Source organism: Nanorana parkeri, unplaced genomic scaffold, assembly GCF_000935625.1.
Source record: "Nanorana parkeri isolate BGI_ZX_2015 unplaced genomic scaffold, ASM93562v1 scaffold1141, whole genome shotgun sequence".
Taxonomy (NCBI): Eukaryota; Metazoa; Chordata; class Amphibia; order Anura; family Dicroglossidae; genus Nanorana; species Nanorana parkeri.
Genome location: NW_017307409.1, coordinates 143,320 through 156,737, shown reverse-complemented (window position 1 = coordinate 156,737; position 13,418 = coordinate 143,320). Strand labels below are relative to the sequence as shown.

General features: G+C 40.9%; 1 protein-coding gene across 1 annotated transcript; it reads right to left on the bottom strand.

Moving 5' to 3' along the window:
* Positions 1 to 1,266: 1,266 nt before the first annotated feature.
* LOC108796619 (embryonic protein UVS.2-like) lies at positions 1,267 to 12,811 on the bottom strand. Its single transcript, XM_018568120.1, has 10 exons — positions 12,682 to 12,811; positions 9,177 to 9,311; positions 8,976 to 9,090; positions 8,557 to 8,738; positions 8,395 to 8,476; positions 8,169 to 8,296; positions 6,494 to 6,609; positions 4,727 to 4,952; positions 3,235 to 3,353; positions 1,267 to 1,482 (listed from the first exon to the last, which is right to left on the bottom strand). The coding sequence occupies exons 1-10, from the start codon at positions 12,809 to 12,811 to the stop codon at positions 1,267 to 1,269; spliced, it is 1,449 nt and encodes a 482-aa protein (XP_018423622.1).
* Positions 12,812 to 13,418: the final 607 nt, after the last annotated feature.

The following is a 13,418-nucleotide window of genomic DNA, read 5'->3' as shown; positions in this document are numbered from 1 at the left end:
GCTTCTATTTTTCTTGTGTGCAGTGAATGCTGGGTTGTCATAAGAAAGCCTAGCACCAGTTCTGGAATTAGTCATTGCTCCTGAAATAAAGGGCATTCAGCTGTGCGTGTAATCTGAGATCCTGCTATTCAAATCTGCATTCCCACCACAGGAGTTCATCAGCTATCATAGACTGTGAAGTACCAAACTGGCTGCAAATGGAAAGTGTTACATCTTTATATGTAATATTTTATATTCATTTGGCTGAATGAAATAAAAAATACGTATTTGATTTTTTTTGCTCCTGAATGCAATACATTAAAATAAGCTCAGTTAACCTTATAGACAATTGTTTTCAGTTATTCAGTCCTGGCCATATAGCTGACAGAGTAGCTGTGAAGAACAATCACTATGTAGCAATACAAAGCTGGAAGTACAGCCTGCATATGTGATAAGAAAATACGGTAGCCCCAGTGGCGTAACAATAGCCATAGCAGCCCAGGCAGCTGCTATGGGGCCTGGGGGTGGAAGGGGGCCCCATTAGATTGTGAAGGCAAATTAAATATAGAATATGTAAAGAAAATAATGTATAACATTAAAAACTGTATCAATAAGTGTTGGTGTTACAGTTTACAGTGCAGTGATGAGAAATCTTTGGGATCTTGGCATCGTTATTCACAGCTCTAAGAGAGGTCTTTAGAGGAGCCCCCCCATCACATTTTTGTTGTGGGGCCCTGTTATCTGTAGTTACGGCCCTGGGTTGCCCCATGTAAAGATAGTTACAAACCATTATTACAAACAAGGTTTTATAAACTGACACGCTCACTGATACGATTATAAATTCACACAGGGGTTTATGCTATGTTCTCGGATCCCTACGGCAAGCAGGTAACGATTCTTGCGGCAGGAATCCCAGATGTGCCCCTTCAGGTTTGGCGCTGTATCCATTCAAGTGAATGTCAGGGTAACAGTGGGCACATCTGTCCAAAGTAGCCTTCATGTTGTCGTACTTGGTACAATTACATGCGGTCTGGGCACATCCATCCTGCATCCAGGGACAATCATCTATTTTGAACGGCATGCAGACAGATGCGCCCACTGTCACCCTGCCATTAACTTGAACTAGTGCAGAGGCTGCATCTAAATGGGCACACATGGGATTCCTTCCACAGAGACTCCATAGGTTCTTGAGTCAGGAATCCCAGAATACAGAGAGTGAATGCAGCCTTAGGCATGAATATTTGAGGTAACTTTGCTTTAAAACAAAAAGGAACTTCTATTATTCTGCTACTTACAGAAGGTGTAATAGGCCTGGAATCCCCTCGCCTGCCCCAAACGGTCACTATGGAATTTGAGAACCATAGAAGTGCCAGTGGAGGTTATTTTAGAATCAATTATATTGCTGCAGTATGTAGTAACGGTACCATCTACATTGACTTGTAGGTAGTCGTACCTACAGCGCCAGCTATACTCTACTTGGAAGTCAGTTACGCTCAGAGCAATCTAAAAGAAATAAATAAAATTATAGTTCAAATGACAATGGTGCAATTTCATGCAATAAGCAGACACGTCCTTTTTTATCGCATTAACCTCTGGCATACTGTACATCAGTAGTAGCGGGTCCCTGTAAGCAGACTCATTACATGGGTAAAGTCAACTGTCAGCTCCATCACTTCCAGGGACTCTGAAGCATGCATCCCCCCACCCTCACCCCCGCTCAAAACCCCTACCGTGTTCCCTAAGGACTCAGGACCGGCAGTGTGAGTGTTGCTGGAGACAGGGGAGATAGACCTGCGCACATCCATTCACTGCTTTCCTCCCTGCAGAATGAACCTGGAAGCGATGATGACGATGTTATTTCTGGTTTCTGAGCTGTCATTTTCCAGCCAGAGAGGCCGGGGAAGAAGCTTATTTGTGCTTCATCAGCTTCAATGGGCTATAAAAGGTAACAATGTCTCCTTATATCGAAGCTATCACCACTAAAGTGCTATCATTTTAACGTGTAGACAAATTGCGTCCGAGGACAATCATCTATCCTGAACTGCACATGAGCCATCCATGTACGATTACATGCAGACAGCCATTTCAAACCATGGTGCCAAACGTGCTATTTAAGGCTGTACCCTGCATACATCTAGTGCTGAGAGATCTTTATCTAGATCCCTGTGTTCCGTGAATCTGATTCTGTTTCTGCTATTCCATTATTGTCCCTGCCTGAACCTTGACTCTGCTATATGTTGTCTGCCTCAGGGAATTATAGCTTATTGTCTGGCCTCTCTTCTGTCTGCTGATTTGGTACCGCTTTGCCTGCAAGTTGATGACCCGGCCTGTCCCTGACCTCACTTCTGCCTGCTGATTCTGTACCATGTTGTCTGCCTGTTACTGCCCCTGCCTGGTACTAGCTCTGATCCTGCTTGCTGCACCAGTGCAGTTCCAGCTGTTGTCAGCATCATCGTCCCCAGGTGACCGCATTTCTCTGCATCCCGTCGCCTGTATCATTCATTCTGGTGTCATTAGCAGTAACACCTTCTCGTGCCCCTCTTCCATATCTGTACCCGCTTTCTCACTGCCAGGGGTGTCTGGACAAGAGCAGCTGGAGAGGCTTCCCTCTTCATCTCAGGCTCCTACCGTGGTACGTAACACACAAAAATCCCCAGCCTCACATGATAGCCCCATGTAAATGAAGCCTTAGGATGACCAAAAAGTAAAGTCCTTTTTATATCTTAATGATCCACACTCTACAACTGGCAGACAAGGAACTGAACAATTTGAGCTCCAAACATTTTTCCCCACTCAATTGTCTAAAAAAGACTCAAGCAACAGATCTGCATTCTCCCTTCCTCTCCCCCTGTGGACAGTTACTTTCAATCACTGATAGGGACATTGATGTCAGAAATTAGCCCAGTGTCGCAAATTCAAGAAAAGCCTCATAAACAGCTTACAAAAGTTACTCAATGGGTTTTAAGGCAATTCTGACCAACAGTTCATGTCAACACCATGAATTGATCCAAAAAGTGTTAGTGGTAGGTAGTCTTAGAGCAATCTATTTTAGATTTACCAACAGCCATGTGGTGTGACGGCTAAAACAATACATTCAGTTTCTAGCAGGTAGGCCCTCTACATAATTGTTGTTGGATTTAAAGGGCGTTGTACAATCAGAATGTAGTGTGTCTGGCCAGTGTTAAGGCTTTCTGCATATCTTTTAGAGAATTAGTGAAGATTAGGCAATGAGCACTTTAAGTTATCTTGTTTTACCCTATATCCAGCAGGAGCTGTGATGGTGTAGGTACAATCCAAGTTCGGACTGTAAAAATTTGGGTAGTTCGGAGATGTAAATTTTCTTTCAAAGGTAAAGAATGTTCCTCCACACTGAACTGAGAAAATAAAAAAAGTCAGCACAGTAACCAAATATACAATAGTTTATAGCATCATTTAATGTTATATACAGTCATGGTCAACAATATTGGCACCTCTGCATTTCTGTCAGATAAACCACTTCACGCAGAAAATTGTTGCACTTACAAATGTTTAGGCATTCTCATATTTATTTATTTTTTTTAAGTTGGGTCTCTGTCAGAGGGCAAGGGGATCAGCAGGACAATGACCCAAAGCACACATCAAAAAGCACTCAGAAATGGTTTCAGACAAAGCGCTGGAGAGTACTGGACTGGCCAGCAATGAATCCAGATCTGAACCCCATAGGGCACCTGTGGAGAGATCTCAAAACAGCAGTAGGTAAAAGGAATCCTTCCAATCTGAGAGACCTGGAGCTGTTGGTGAAAGAAAAGTGCTCCAAAATTTTTGTAGAGAGGTGTAAGAAACTCATTGATGGTTACAGGAAGCCATTGATTTCAGTTATTTTTTCCAAGGGCTGTGCTACCAAATATTAATTGAGGGTGCCAATAATTTTGTCCAGTCCATTTTTGGAGTGCTGCGTGGAATGTTTTAGATTTTTCTTTTTTTCTCTCCACTTTTTGTGTCATACCAATGTAAACAAAAGAAATAAACATGAGAATGCCGAAACATTTGTAATTGCAACAATTGTCTGCACAAAGTGGTGCATTACCTGACAGAAATGCAGGGGTGCCAGTGACTCTATCATGACTCATAATCCCTTTCTGAGTTGGTTTCAAGACAGGACCCCACTCTCCACCGCACATGACAAAGCTAAGGCCTAGAGACTGGCCGCTTAGGCACCAAATTCTGCATAGGAAGAGGAGAGAGTAATATGTTCTGCCATAACCTAAAGTATTTCACAAGTCACTCGTGGGCAAACAGGCATGTGGTAATGCTACATATGACAGCAGGGACTAGAAACATGTCAGGCACAGGGAACACAGCAAGGGAGATGATTTTATATCGTATATGATCTAATAGGAGCCATAGAGGCAAGTATTAACACTCCTAAGACTGACTAGCATAAACATTGTACAATCTACCAACAACTTTATAGTGCAAGGGCTTGCCCAATTGGTTACAAAATTAAAGGACTGTTTAGGCAGGACCTCACATTACATCGTTTTCATATGTCTAAATAAGATTGTTTAATCAAATTGTAACACGTGGACAGCTTCACTCTAGATCCTAGGTCTTCTAAAGACATTTTGTGCAGTTCTTCAAAGGTTTCAAATAAAGGTAAGAGGACATCAAACTGTTGTGTCAATCTTTCTCTCTTTGGCTCTACATCTGTGATTCTTCATCATCTTTCTCTGAGCACTGTCTGTGCCTTTAAAATAAATCAGCATACCTGTGTTATATGTATCTTTGAATCCGAGCCCGGCAACAGCTCCGTCACTGACGAACTCAACCAGCATACGGTTGGTGGAAGCGATGAGTTGAGGAATGATTTGATTGCCGCAGAATTTATCCCACAACACAACAGAGTTTTTAGTGGGACCGTCATAGATTCTCATGTAGTCAGATTTGCACTTAAGACTGGACTGGAGATTAAAACCACTGAAAGTAAGTGAAGCCTAAAAGGTAACACAAAGAAAATGTTATCTACAGTAAGCCATTAGCTTCACATATTTCCAACTGCAAGCTGGCTTAGATTTAATATAGTGCAATACAGGACTGTATTAGTACTTAAATAACCCTTCAGAAATAGCCACATGATTATGGAGGATGCTCATTTCTGTTAAAAGATCTCACAGCTGTAGAGATTTTCTGGCTAAGATGTCCCTTCAAACATGTGTATGTTTTCCATCGACAACCTTTTTTATTTTTCCGTTGACAGAACTCTTCTCCTCCCTACTGACTTATTACTTGTCGCTTCACATGATATGCAATTGTTCCAAGAGACAAATACATATAAACTAGACACATTTTGGGGCAGAAACCTTTCACCGAAGTCTTTAGTCAAAGAAGTCTTTGATTGGACCCTGTGTCAAAGGACAATGAAAAGTAAAAATGAATCCATGTCCCATTGTGTTCCCTCTAACCCCCCAGTCCTACAATCCCTTCACTACCAGAGCCAGATGTGGGGCAAAAGTGATTTAGCATATCAGAGTTGCCAGAAAAGGCTCCTAGCAATGGAGTGATAATGGTAGCATAAGACTATAGAGTGGGCACCATTCCATAAAAGGGAACAAGTAGCAAAAAGTCCAGTGTGGCAATAGTGGTTCCAAATTACAACTGAAGAATGTAGACGTGTGAGGTCTAGGTGCTTCAAAAATAGACAAGAAAAAGCCACAACTGTAACAGATGAAAAAAAGAGGAAAGGGTACAATGACCTTATGTATAATCTTAGATGTATTTAGAGAAATAGAAAAGAGACAATTTTACAATCATAATTGGAGTAATTTGATTTATCATCAATCTTGTGTCTGTCTATAAAGCAAGGCTCGTATGGTATTTAATTGGGATGTCCCAATACCACTTTTTTAAGACCAAGTACAAGTACTTGCCCTCATGATACCATTTACCAATACTTTTTCTTAAAGGGACATGTGACCTTTTTCTAAAACAACACAAACTGATGATTTTGGGGCAATTTCTCACCAGGGCTAAATACTGATGTCTGCAGATCACAATACATGTCCGCAAAGCAGCCCAATACATGATCCCCCCCACCCCCCCACAGCAGCCCAATACATTATCCCCCCACAGCCGCACAATACATACAACAGAGCAGAAGGCTGCTATCTCACCTGGGCAGCATGTGGATCTCTGCAGGGCTGTGAGTTGATCGGATGGGTGCTGGTGTCTGGGGCTGTACTGTGCTGTGTGTAGGGTTCTGCCTGTGCTGGGAAGGAGGAGCAGGAGGTATAGACCCGAACAGGCACTGCCAGGGACAGCTAGTGCTAGGTCCCCAGCAGGCTGCCGAGGACCCGACGAAAAAGGGCCGGCATCGGCCTTAAGAATTTTTGCATTTCCACGCGTACAAGTACTCATGAAAATGCCTGGTACCGGCCCCGATACTAGTATCGATATCGGGACATCCCTAGTATTTAAGTTTCACAGATAGACTGTTTCCACATTTGTGGTCACATTTTTCATGTTTGCAGTTCCTTACCTGCCCAGAAGGAGTCCTGATCAACCAAACCCAGTTAACATTATTAGGATAAGCAGAGGGATAGTTGGCAGAAGTGAAAACTCCTTTCTCTTTATTAAGCAAAGTAGCAGAGACATCTAAGAAGTGAGGGGGAAAAAAACATAAATTGGAGTTAGTTAATGGAGAAAAAAGATGAATAATAATGAATAATTGCCGCTGCCTTTTATGAGATCCATTAGGAACTTTTTATGCCTAATAACGTTGCAAAAGTCTGGCGTTTTGAACTTAAAGCCAACGGAACAGTTTAAATAAACTAAATACAGTTTAGGTGCATGAAATAAAAGGTTTTCTAAAGTCTTAGGGGGTGATTTACTAACCTAAACACACGCATGCACTAGGTGCGTGTGATTTTTACACAGCAAAACGTATTTATCAACCAAAAAGTCTCTAAAAGCATATTTCCACTAATGCCATATATGGAAAAATCATGCACATGATGCATATATAATGCTGCTTCACAGTTTAGACAAAAATGGTTAGCTCATGCATTTACATTCCTGCATTCATCAACGCAAGCAACACAATGTAGAGCTAATTTACACAACATCACCTTGCAATTCATGCAGGGCTTTGCACAACACACCTGCTGGGTGAGTACACACTTCAAAGGTGTCTAGATTCCACCAATATCATGCTGGGAGGGAACACACTACAGAGGTGTATACTTGTTAGTGGCGTGTTTATAAGGTTAGTAAATCAACCCCTTAAAGTTCATTTTCTTTAGAAAATCTGGGTAGAAAGGTTGTCCCCTGTCAGCATGCAGTAGAGATGGCCCCTTGCTCAATGTGTGGAAGCATTGGTCTCCCTGCAGAGGTCTGACCTGTCCCTGCTAAGTGCCAGCTAAAGCTCTCCAATTGGCTGAGAAGTGAGCTTAGCTGCTTGCAGAGCTATTGATCTCACTCAGCAGAAGGTGTGTTGGACCTCTGCAGAAAGAACACTGATTCCACACAGGGAACAAAGGTCATTGTCTACAGCATGCTGGCAGGGGACAGGCTTTTCTACTATCTAGATACAACAACCTGTAAGATTTTGCACACATTTTCTTATAATGCACCTGGTATGTATTTAGCTGATTTTAAACTGACAGATCAATTGGGCGGTAATCAGCATCCCAGATATCCTCTTCCATCCTTGTCACAGCTCACAGAATCCACCTCTCCTAAACCAATACAGCCACCTGCATCCCAGAACCCATACATGATAAGTTGTGCCTCATTTCACATTTCGGCTGGCCCTGGAACCCTCAGCTTTCCAAATTCTGGCTGAATAATTCTTGTTACTTTGGCCCTAAAAGTAAACGCCAAATGTCATCCAAACTAATATCTTGATTTATGTATTTTGAGAGCAATCTGGTTAGCTCCATGTTGAGTATTTTGTTGGCTCGTGATAGAGCTCTATTTCTCTAAAATCTCTTGTAAAAGGCCTGAAAGTGCTTTCTGTACATGAAATAAGTTCATTCATTTCATTTTCAAATTCAAAGAAAATGAACATGGCAACTAATCTGATTCTGGTTCTTATTTTCCAACCTGGTCACAATCAGCAGTAGAAATCTTGGTTGGTATGGGCTCCATCTGCCTTCAAAATGTATCATTCCTAATGCGTCAAATAAATAAAATCGCAATCTACAAAAACTTACTGCATTGATAAACTTGGTTAATTTTAGCCACATCCAAGACACTCAGTCCATCTCTCTGCCCAATGGGCACAGTGTGATCAGGCTTGGGGACAATTGAGGGTTGATTTGATGTGTTGGAGAATGCATAGCTGTCAACAGGCAAATGGAGATTAGATCAACGTATGATCAATAAAACATTTTAGCATTTAACAACAATCTTCCAGCTAGCACAAAATTCATGACTTACGCATCATAATGCATCACTGAACCATAGTCATACCCAAGGACCATGTTTTTATTGTTCTGTTTATCAAAGTTGGCCCAGGATGCTGTAACAAGACAAAAGCAATGGTAATATCCTTCTTGTGGAAACAGTGCTAAATTCTCCTTGTGTAAATGCTCCCATTACCTTCATAGATAAACTGGTACTTGATGTCAACATAGTTGTCGCGGTCCATCCTCGCTTGTTCATGGGAGAAGCCCAGGGCATGGTTTAATTCGTGTTGTACAATCCCACTGATGACGCATTTAGGAATCAGGTAAAGCTGCTGGCCTCCGCCAATTCTTCCAAGATATGATAGACATCTAGAACTAGTAAACACGCAGTTCAAAACAATTCATCTTCAGTTTTGTTTAAGTGTCAAAGACAAACGTGTCCCAGCATGCCCTCATTGTCCCTGTATGCCCCCCAAATATCACCCTGGGAACTAAAAGTCCCAGCATGCTCTCATTGTCCCTGTACACCCCTACTCACATACACACACATATCACCCCTACTGTATCACTTTATGCAGAGAGATATAATGGACAATAGACAAGACAACCTACCCAGATGAAATGATGTCGAGATAATCCCTTTCTCCTGTACGAGGCACAAATCTCAGACAAGTCAATGTCTCATACTCTTGCATGGCAGTCATAAATGTATTTATGGCAGCAAGAGCTGAAAATAGAGAACGGAGATTGGTTTTCTGCAAATAACAAATAGCAATGAATACTTAAATACAAGAGGATGAAGAGGGAACTCACTGTAGTCGGCGGATAGGGTGTAGGGAACAGGGACTGTACCATTGGCATTTTTAGGCCAAATGCAAGTACTACAGTTTGAGGCACTGCGTCCAACCTTTAACAGAATGTCATTGTAATGTTTAAATATGTTGGTATCTAAATATAAAGAAAAATGGTTACAGTTAGTACACTTAAAAATATTATCCCATCTTAAAGCTGAACACCAGACAAACAGATACAATCACAGATGAAATGCATATAATCCTACCAATGGATTTGTATTTCTGTTCATCCAGTTTTGAGATTAACACTGCAGTGCTCTATTTGGCAGGGCAAGAGACCTGGTTCTTGACTGCTGCAGTTACATAAATTCAAACAGAACAAATGCAGTTTTGCTGGATGAATAGCTAATAGAATTATTTTTTAATAAATAGACCCCTAAGTGTCTTGTGATTGACAACTTCATTCATTATCATTGCTCATACTCTTGGGGGACAGATTTAATGCCCTTTTGATGTGGTAAAGAAGCCTATCATGCATGCGTGGATAATCCTGCTATAGGTACTTTTGAACCTTTACTCTTTTATGGCTACATGGACACATACAAAACACACATTAGGCACACCTAGTCTTAATTTACATCTTGCAAATGATTAATTATGCAGATTAGTAAAGGCGAGTGTATAAGTTATACCCCTGACCTGTGGAAAATCTGGTTGGGTGACTCCCTGGGCTCTAGTCTGGTTTTGAATCTCCCTGGAGGTCTTTGAGCCCTGGAAGGAGATGACTCTAAAAGAGACACTATCACCAGACCATTCATTCAATAATAAACATAGCAGATTATATGTGCATCTAACTTATGCTGGGTCAGCACAGACCCACAGAGACGCAGAGTAGTTAGACACCCCCAGGTAAAGAGAGGGCTAAGACAGGCAAGGAGGACGGGGGTTCTGTTAGGTAATTGACTTCTTCTGGAGTAGTCAGTTTTTCTAGGAAGTTTAAAGACACATTGGAAGTGAAAAATTGCAAGTAAGCATTTCATTTTTTTACATTTTCAAGTGTTTAAGCTGATGGGTTTGGTAAGGCTCCTTTACCATAAGAGCAGTAAAAATGTGGAAGTCTCCCTCAGGGGTTGTTCTAGCTGACTAGATACTAGATGCAATTCTAAAAACATAAATATTGTCCAACGATAGTCCAGGAATTATCTGATTACCTTGGAAACCAGCTAACATTTTTTTTCTTGCAGAATGAAATATTTTTTATAAAAGATTTTTGCCCTCCTCCAGATCTACTATGGGCCTAGGGTCATAGCGATACACTTTTGGATTCATTCCAATGATTTGGGTCTATTTTCTGCCTAACTATGTAAAGTACAAGTCACAGGCCTACCGAAACCCCTTGGAATGTTCAATGCATTGAAAGCTTACATTGGAACAGCACAGGTCTGCTTCAAATCTATCAATATATGAACTCTAACAGGGTTATTCAGAAAAGGGAAAGAGCAGAAAAGCAAATGTAAAGCCAATGTAGCAGTACAAACACTTAGGGGTCTATTTAGAACATTCCGCCCAGCTATGTGCAAGCGGAATTGGTACACATGGAATTCTTACCACTAGATGAAGCTGCATATAGTGGCAGGAATGCCATGCAAACAGCATTGGCTCAGCATATGGATGGGTGAAAGAGTTATAAATAAGCCCCGTATTGTCCTGAGAATATTGTAAAAGAGGACTACTGAACTGTAAAAAGAAGCCATGAAGGAAACTGGAAAAAGAAGCAGGATAATGGAAACAATAGAGAACAAAAAGATAGCAAAAATTAGAACTTTAGAAAGCTTACCAACTTCGTTCATTCCAGTGACAGGAGTCTGAAAAATTAAATATTTTGTATCAATATTTTATTTCAAATAAAAAAAAACTAATAGCAGACAACAAGTGATGGTCCACAATGATGGAACATGCTTATAGACTATACCAGAAGCACATGTGACAGGGTGACAACACAGGAGCGCGGGGGCAAAGAAGTGTCTGAAGAAGGATCTTCATGGCAGGATCACAAGGTAGGATTTTACTATAATCTTCACTTTTTAAAAGGACTACTGTTGAAATGATATTCAATGATATCAGTCATGTTAGAATGTACAGTATATGTGATTTTAGTAACTGGGCTTTCATGTACTTTGAAAAGGAACCTCCGTAAATTAAATAAAAAGAACCACCGTAATGTAAAAAAACAAACCACGATATACTCTAGTTAAATAATTATTTTTTAAATAATTAAATGTATTTAAAGTGCACATAGTCTAAGTTCCTACAGTCATATGAAAAAGTAAGTACATTTACCACATACAGTATGTGAACAGGCAAACATTAGATCCTTATTCTAATATTTCTTAAAGGTGATGTACTTGAATGTAAGCACAAGGAACGCATTTTACCCTTTTAATTATTTATTCAACATGTATATACCAAATACCAATAGATGTAATGATATGCTGTGGAAAAGTTAAGGGCATCCTTGGCCTCAGAAGCTAGTATTGCCCCCTTTAGCAGAAAATACATATTCTAGGCATATTGGATAACTGCCCACCAGTCTCTGATATCACCTTGGCAAACTTTGTGGACGTTCCTGCATGTAAAATTCATTCATTCACAAGATTACTTGCACAAACTACCTGTTTTAAATCCCCGACAACATTTGAATAGAATTGAAATCAAGTCCTTGACTAGGTCAGTCCATTGCCCTCTATTTTCTCTTTTTAAGCCATTCCCAGTACCAAGTGCTAGTGTTCTTCGGATCATTAGACTGTGGAAAGACTCATTTCCAGTTTAAATGTAACTTTGGACAGATGGCCTCACATTCTCATCAAGCTTACTTTGATACAATGCAAAATTCTTAGCTGCCTCAATGTGGGCAGCTGCCAAGAGCCTGAAGCAGCAAAGCAACCTCAAGTTATAGTTCCACCACCATGATTTACAGTGGGTATTAGGTTCTTCTCCTGCATATGCCTGAGTTGCCCTCCTCATTCAGTAACTCAGAGAGACCATACCTGATGAGGATAAAGTAGCTGGACTGTGACGGCTCTAGACTTTGTGAGGCCTTAGGCAAAAATCAAATGTGAGGCCCCCACTTACACCTATACTGAAAAAATTTGAATTGAACTGTGATAAGTGATGGCAGAGCAAGGCGGATGTCCAGCGGAAATGCCCAGGGCCATTGCATGGATTTTACAGCCTACACAGGTCAAAACACCCCCCCTTCCTTCCTGGCACCCTCAGCTTTTTGCTAGATCCAGCCCTGGTCCCCTTTCACCTAGGAGGTGAGCTGATTAGGGTTGCCACCTTTTCTTAAAGCGGAAGCCCAACACTCCAGTGCTGTGCAGCAATTTATGTTTTTTGCAGAATATACAGGCAAGAGAGAGAGAGAGAGCGAGAGCGACAGCCAGGAGCGAGAGAGAGAGAGACAGCCAGGAGAGACAGACAGCGAGAGAGATTGACAGATGGCCTCACATTCTCATCAAGCTCACCTTGATACAATGCAAAATTCTTAGCTGCCTCAATGTGGGCAGCTGCCAAGAGCCCGAAGCAGCAAAGCAACCTCAAGTAAATATTTCCACCACCATGATTTACAGTGGGTATGAGTTTCTTCTCTTGCATATGCCTGAGTTGCCCTCCTCCCTCAGTAACTCAGAGAGACCATACCTGATGAGGATGAAGTAGGAAAGGAAAATTTCAAGCATTACCTAGATGAATTGTGAATGGGAATTAGAAATGTATAATTATTTCATGTGTGACGCTATGGTCATTATATTATTATCTTAGTGATGTCCAGCTGTCCAACTTGTATGATTTTCATGGTTTCCTGACCATTGTCCATAATTACATAGAAAGGTTCCTGTGTAATAGAAAACATCAACTGTTTTTACAAAAGTGGATTGGGACTTGCAGTGTATTTCAGGACCATAATTATGTCGGTTCGACTAGATAATTCATCACTACAGTGCAGGACCATAGATAATTGTTTTCCAATGATAAGACTTTATCTAGCAGACACACCAAGGTTTGAAAAAACATACCAGCCATATCATTCCTAAACCAATCCTTTACCCTGAGCAATACCGATTCTGTTGTTTGAGACACCATATGGATAAAAACCGCTTACGGTAGTATACACTTATTGGGATTTTGTTTACCAAAAATTTGATTTTATTTGATATTTTGTATAACAAAAAGTAGAAATTATAATTTTTTTCTTTTATATATT

What these genes read in the sequence shown, in the direction of transcription:
- LOC108796619 (XM_018568120.1), bottom strand. Translation starts at nt 12,811, where the DNA reads ATGCAAGAGAAGAAACTCATACCCACTGTAAATCATGGTGGTGGAAAT. An exon ending in GTACCAGTTTATCTATGAAG is followed by an intron (nt 8,477 to 8,556) that starts GTAATGGGAGCA and finishes GTCTTGTTACAG; the next exon opens with CATCCTGGGCCAACTTTGAT. An exon ending in CAAAGATACATATAACACAG is followed by an intron (nt 3,354 to 4,726) that starts GTATGCTGATTT and finishes TTATTTTCTCAG; the next exon opens with TTCAGTGTGGAGGAACATTC.